General features: G+C 26.0%; 1 protein-coding gene across 1 annotated transcript; it reads left to right on the top strand.

Annotated features, from left to right (window-relative positions):
• Positions 1-2,187: 2,187 nt before the first annotated feature.
• LOC112706011 (gibberellin 20 oxidase 2) lies at positions 2,188-6,885 on the top strand. The gene is made up of 3 exons (XM_025757082.3): positions 2,188-2,791; positions 3,733-4,057; positions 6,370-6,885. The coding sequence occupies exons 1-3, from the start codon at positions 2,295-2,297 to the stop codon at positions 6,637-6,639; spliced, it is 1,092 nt and encodes a 363-aa protein (XP_025612867.1). The 5' UTR covers positions 2,188-2,294; the 3' UTR covers positions 6,640-6,885.
• The last annotated feature ends 211 nt before the right edge of the window (positions 6,886-7,096 follow it).

Here is a 7,096-nt window from a genome sequence, read left to right as displayed (position 1 = left end):
TCAAACTTGTGATGATTTTTGGAAAATTTTCCAAAATGCTTCCAATGGGGTTCGAACCCTTTCCTCCACCATAAAACAAGTATGCTTCTACCACCAAGCTGAAATGTTTCTCATCATTTAATATACAAATTATAATATATATAGTATATTTTCTTTTCACTTATATTCTATTTATTTTAATTTCAAAGTCACTCATTTTTAAATTAATTACATTTTATTTAACTATAAATTTTATTAAATATATACAAATTAAAAAGATAAACAAAAAATTTAATTAATCACAATTTATTTTTTTAATATATTATTTTATTTTGTCTTCATATAAGGTTGATAGTTGAAAATTGTTAGATGATATTTAGTTAAACTAGTCAAATAATTAAATTTTATATAATTATTTAATTATACCGAGTTAACCGGTTTAACCAGTGACCCACCGGTTAAACCAATAATCCAGTAACCTTACCGGTTCGATCACCAGTTCGATTCTGACAACTATGTTTAAAATAGTACAATACCAATGGCACATTCTAGAAACAATAATATATTTTTATTCGAGATAAAAATCTTAGGTCAGTTTTTATCGTAGTTATTATAATATATATTTGATTTTATCTATAACAATAGCCAAATTTTTATCTCAAATAAAAAATTTAGACATGTGACAATTTTATATTTATACGTAAGTTTCAATATTAATTGTAGTAATTTAACTATAAAATAGTGAGGTATTATTAATTAAAAGAAAAATTAAACACAACGAATGAATAATAGTAATTTCTTGATATATTGAAAATGGATGCAAGAAGTAGAAAACAATTTTATAGATAACTTAGGTCGGTATATAATTAGTTGATAACCATAACTACTGTGAAGTTTCTTATATATCTGTTATCCATATTCTTGATTTTTGTAAATCACTTATCGACATTTGACAGAGAATCAATTGAAAATCTAAACTCATAATTGTCCGTCAAATCAAGCAATTATTGTACTTCAACATAAACATGTTTAAAATAAAGTCAAAAGAAAACATTGTTTAAGGATTAAAAAAATAAAAAAATCTTGATCATTAGGATTTTTTGGACCCAATTTGATTAATTACTTTTCGAAGATCTCATTTTATCACCATCTTTTTTTCGGGTGACTTGTCAACATCCTAGACTTCACGTGTATTATAGTTGTTAAAATTAAACCAATAATCAACTTGATTAAGACATTAAGTTATTGGATTTGAGTAGTTTAATCGATAAATTATGAATTAAATTATGTAATCCAATAATAATTAAATAAATATATAAATTATAATAAAATTTAAAATTTAAATAATAAAATATATAAATAATATATAACATAAAATTTAAATTTAAAATTTATCTACAATTATACCGATATTTATCAAAATTTAAATATATTAAATAGAATATAATTTAATATTTATAAATTACATTATAAAATCATAATGTGAAATAAAATATAAAAAATATTATAAATTATAAATTTAATATTATAGTACAAACTATGGTGTATATATATAAGAGTAATATTAATAAAATTATAATTTATGGTGTATCTCATATTTTATTTTATATTATAATTTTATATAAGAGTAATATTACATGAGTAATAAAATTTATTACTCTAGTTAATATTTGATTAATATTTTAAATATTAAATATTAAATTTTAAATTTTAAATTTTAAATTATAATAATATAAAATAAAGCATTAATTATTCAGAATCAAAATCTTTTAAAGTAAAAAAATTATTATTCTTTTAAAATAAAAAATTAGTAAAATAATAACGTGAAAAATTAATCACTCTTAAACTAAGATAATAAATATACATTTTACAAAAATTATAAAATTAATAGTAATTAATTTTTTATTTTATCATTTTATTAACTCTCTTATTTTATTAGAGGATTTAAATTCAGTCAAATATTATCTAATACTATAAAAATATTAATTTACTAATATTTCTCTATACAATATAATTTATAAAATTATATTTTATACAATAAAATTTGCCCAATTTCGTCGGCAGCCAAAATAGTGAATATTGAACACCACAAGGTAACAATTACTACATTGAAAGCAGTAAGAAAATATAAAAGTAAACTCGCTCCACCATCTATATATATAAACACATGCCACAACCAAAAAGTTCTATATATATCTCCAACAATATTTAGCTATCACCATATAATTTGCTTGTGTAGTTGTGTATGTTCCCCTTTTTCTTCCTTCAATATTGATCACATACCTCAAATCATCGTTGACATTGGAAAAACATTAATGGACTCAAGTCTCTTGTTGTCTACATTGAATCAAGAAACAGTTATTGGGGTGGAGCCGCCCCACTTGCCCACAAATTTCGTTTGGCCAATGGAAGACCTTGTTGACGCCCACGGGGAACTCGAAGTTCCAGTGGTAAACCTTTCTGGGTTCCTCAATGGAGACGACGAGGCCACGTGGTGCGTCGCGAAGCTCGTCCATCGAGCATGCTTGAGCCATGGGTTCTTCCAAGTGATCAACCATGGGGTTGATCCTGCGCTCATTGCTCAGGCATATGCTCAGATGGACAAATTTTTTAGGGTTCCCACTCAGAGGAAGTTGAGTTTTTCAAAGAAACCAGGTTTATTGTGGGGATATTCCGGTGCACATGTTGATAGATTCTCTTCCAAACTTCCATGGAAGGAAACCTTGTCTTTCCCTTATTATGATCACACCTTTGAGCCGGTTGTTGCAAATTATTTTAATACCACATTAGGAGAAGATTTTCAACAAACTGGGTAAGTGTGTGGATAAATATAATGTGGGTATTTTCTGCCATTACTTTTTGCATTAGTTTATGTAAAATATATAGATTATAGTAATTTTTTAAATATTTCAGTGTGCCATGAGAGAGTATTGCAATAATATAGTCCAAACTAGCACTTATTGTTTAGAATGCTTGTTTCACATATAAAAAAAAAACAATTTATTTACGGTTTAGAACTTTAATTTTTATTACTATAAAAGTTAGTTATTTTATCAGCTTTTTAGTAAAATGAGGAAAACATGTTTTTCCCCCTCTCTCATATTCTAAAAAGAATCACATGTGTAATGATCACATTCATCATTCATGGTAATAAAGATTGAATTTTCTTACTTCTTTATAAGTCTTATTAAGATTTTTTAAGATGTGTAAAACATAAAATGTATGTTTCATATGATTTTGGTTTCAACATTTTCTTGAACTTTTTCCTTGTCTTTTCATGGAAATGGAAGACAAGTCGTCGGCATATTAAATATAATATAAATAAAAAATATATATTGATGAGAAGTTATTTGAATTTAATTCTAGTATAATTAATAATGTAATAACATTAGCTACTCTAAAAAATCTTATTACCAGCTAGTTATTACTATACTACTAAATTTTCAACCATCACAAACTCTAGCTACTATAATTATTAAATCAAAAATATTATTCGTACATTAAAATAAGTCACTAAAATTAGTTACTAATATATTCGTGTATAAATATATGTATGGTTTAATTTATTTTTAATGTGAATTTGTATTCTAAGATATATTTTATACTAATAACTGACTTTGGTGATTGATTTTGGTGTACGTAGTATAATCGTTATGAAATCAATCATATACACAAGACTATATATTATAATAGATGCTCTAGTTATTAATGTAAATTTTTATGATGAGTTTTCATTGCTATGTATATATATAGAGTGACGTTCCAGAAGTACTGCAAAGCCATGAAGGAATTAGGGGTGAAGCTAACGGAGCTATTAGCAATAAGCTTAGGGTTGAAAGATAGATTGCATTACAAGGAGTTATTTGAAGAAGGTTGTTCCATAATGAGATGCAACTATTACCCACCATGCCACCAACCAAGCCTTACACTTGGGACAGGACCCCATTGTGATCCAACATCTATAACCATTCTTCACCAAGATCAAGTTGGAGGGCTTCAAGTCTTTGCTGATAAGAGGTGGAAAAATGTTCAACCTCGCTCAGATGCTTTTATTGTTAACATTGGTGATACATTCACGGTAGGCCCTTCATGTCAAATATACAACTTACATGCATGCATATACAGATATACAATATTTTGTTTAATTTATATATATTGTTGTTTCAGTAGTCAGTACCATGAACTGAGTTTTTTTCCCTCATATTTTAGGCATAATAACAAAAAAAATTGAATATAACCAACAAATGAGTTAATAATAAAATAATAATATTTAAGAGACAAAAAAGTCAAACAACAATCTAAATTTATCTTATTTAATATTTATTAATTATCAATTATCGTTATAATTAATAAATATTAAATAAGATAAATTTATGTTTTTTTTATCTTCTTAATATTATTATAAAAAAATTTAAAAAATGTTTGTAAATGTATTTTACTACGTATCATAATAATACAATTACCTTTTCATTTTCTATACAATTTAAAAATATTTATAAATTAAAATAAATAATTATAAATACTTTTATAACGAATATCAGATGTGTTTGTAATAGCATGTAATAAATTAATTATTTCTGATAAATTATTATTATTAATAATAATAATAATAATAATAATAATAATAATAATAATAATAATAATAATAATAATAATAATAATAATAATAATACTCACTCTCCAATATATGGCAGCAAAGAGAATATAAAGGTAGGCAACTAGGCAAGGGTAGCCATCACAGTATCACACACATGCTATAATTAAGTGGTACCATTAACGGACACACCTTTTTTCATACATTCATTAATCATTATTGAAGCTGCATTTCCGGCCTGAGTCCAGTGAAAGATGTTGTTGAATGTTGGATGTGTTAGTTAGCATTAGTTAATTTTGTTTTTAATTTAAAAAATTCTCGTTTTATAAAAGATTTAGAATTTAAGATTTATAATTTAAAAATTTAAAATTAAAATAAATAAAATAATTTTAAAAAAATTAATTATTATTGATGAAAAAAACTAACTCGTTTAACATTACTCAATTTGGTATTACGCTTATATGGACTCTACTATTTGGACAAGTGTAGGTACAAATATATAGTACCTGAGCTATCTACCCTAGCATTGTTGTTTTCAAATTGGAATATCCTGTTTTGTTGCTTGTAGTTAAGGAATAAATAAATTATGCATGCAGTAGCCATATTTATTTACTTATTTGTGGGGTATTCACAAAAGGATAATTTTTTTGTTTAAAATATCTAAATGTAAGTGTTGAGAGATGGGGTTCATTCTTTTTAAAAGTTGGATCATATGTTATTCGATTATATTATATATACATCAAAATTAGTTATCAATATAAAATATATATTAAAATATAAATACACATAAAAAATAAAATAAATCATACATATATTTATATACAAATATATTATTAACTAATTTTAATACATGAATAGCATGTTTGTATGTTATTTTTGTAGGCTATACTTTTACAAAAATGTAAAACGAAGATGCTAAATGTAACGAAAGTGATATAAATGTAGTGACAAATTAAGGCCATGTGGGTTGTGACGAGGATATATGCGAATTAGGGTAATCTTTCCAAACACATAGGCAATACCATATATATTATTCAGCTTATTATTGCAATTAGGGGTGGCAAAGCAGGTCGGTTTGTCCTAACCTGTCTCGCTTTGCTTAGGCCCGCCTCATAAATGGGTCGAATCGGTTCGATCTATTAATTAAGATGGGTTCAAAATGCTAACCTGCTCTACTTTATGGTAGATTGGTGGGTCGGCGGGTTAGCCCGCTTGACTCTTTTTTTTTTTTAAATAAAATTCATTAAAATTAACCTAAAAATAATAATTAAAAAATTAAATACAAATAAAAAATAGTTAAATTATAATATATTTTTTATTATCTTTTTTTTTAATTTTTAACTTTAATAAAATTGTTTAAAATAATATTTGTCAATAGAACTATTTTTATTTTAAAAAATAAGTCACATAATTTGAGCAAATGTACAAAATTGTAAAATAAAATAAATAAAGTTAATAACTAAAAGAAGAATAAAAACAAAAAAATGTTTGAAAATTTTATAATTAGTAATTTTATAATAGTAATCACTCTTTTATTTAATGAAAAAAAATAAAAATCTTCGACCCGACAGACCAGTCCAGCCAGCAAAAACCCGCCAATTTGATGGTGCGGATTTGGCGGATTTTTTAATTTAGACCCGCCCCACCTTTTTAATGGGTCGACCCGATTGGTTCAACCCGTTTTGCCACTCTGATTGTAATGAATGAGTATGTTGGATTATGCATGTGTTTGGTTATAGAATGAGGAATCATACATACATATAAGTGTTGAACAAGATTATTTGTTGGTTGTGAAGGCACTATCAAATGGAAGGTACAAGAGTTGCTTGCATAGGGCAGTGGTAAACAGGTACAAAGAGAGAAGGTCATTGGCATTCTTTCTATGCCCTAAAGAAGACAAGATTTTGAGACCACCCCAAGATATTCTTCGCATTGATGGGACCAAACATTTCCCTGATTTTACTTGGTCTGATTTGCTTCTCTTCACACAAAAACATTATAGAGCCGATGAAGCTACACTCCACAACTTCACCAACTGGTTCCTTTCTTCCAAAACCGATAAATAGATGCAGCATCTACCCTTTGCTTTCATTTACTACACTCGCCAGAGGTTGTAAATGTAACAAACTACAATCTCTAGCATTTTTATTTCTCTATCTATTTATTTACAACAATGTTATAGGGTCAGCACAATTTGTTAGTTTTAGTCAACAGTTAATCGTTATTATTTAAAAGTGTTGACTAAAAACATAGTGCTAGACTATTGAGCTAAAAGTAATGCCCAACATAAATTAAAATTATTACTTCTTAAATTTTTCTCATCTATTTATATGTTTTTCTTGTATTAATTAGTTCTTGATTATGTTGTTGTTGAGTAATAAAGTCGTTTTAAGGTTAATTTTTTGTTTAACAATTTGGGTATGTCATTTTGGAAGTTTAAGATTGTATTGTTAACTTTTTTTTTTTGAATTACTATTCCAAGACAAAGTCCAAGCTTAGTAAAATTAGAGTTTGGATAGTCAC

The sequence above is a fragment of the Arachis hypogaea genome, chromosome 8 (assembly GCF_003086295.3).
Source record: "Arachis hypogaea cultivar Tifrunner chromosome 8, arahy.Tifrunner.gnm2.J5K5, whole genome shotgun sequence".
In the NCBI taxonomy this organism is placed as follows: Eukaryota; Viridiplantae; Streptophyta; class Magnoliopsida; order Fabales; family Fabaceae; genus Arachis; species Arachis hypogaea.
Note: the sequence above shows the minus strand (reverse complement) of the source record. Positions and strands in the feature narration are given on the sequence as shown.

Excerpts from the sequence above, each read along its gene's own strand:
- LOC112706011 (XM_025757082.3), top strand. The coding sequence starts at position 2,295 with ATGGACTCAAGTCTCTTGTTGTCTACATTGAATCAAGAAACAGTTATT. Across the intron at positions 2,792-3,732 it reads GAAGATTTTCAACAAACTGG|AGTGACGTTCCAGAAGTACT; the intron begins GTAAGTGTGTGG and ends GTATATATATAG. Across the intron at positions 4,058-6,369 it reads ACATTGGTGATACATTCACG|GCACTATCAAATGGAAGGTA; the intron begins GTAGGCCCTTCA and ends TTGGTTGTGAAG.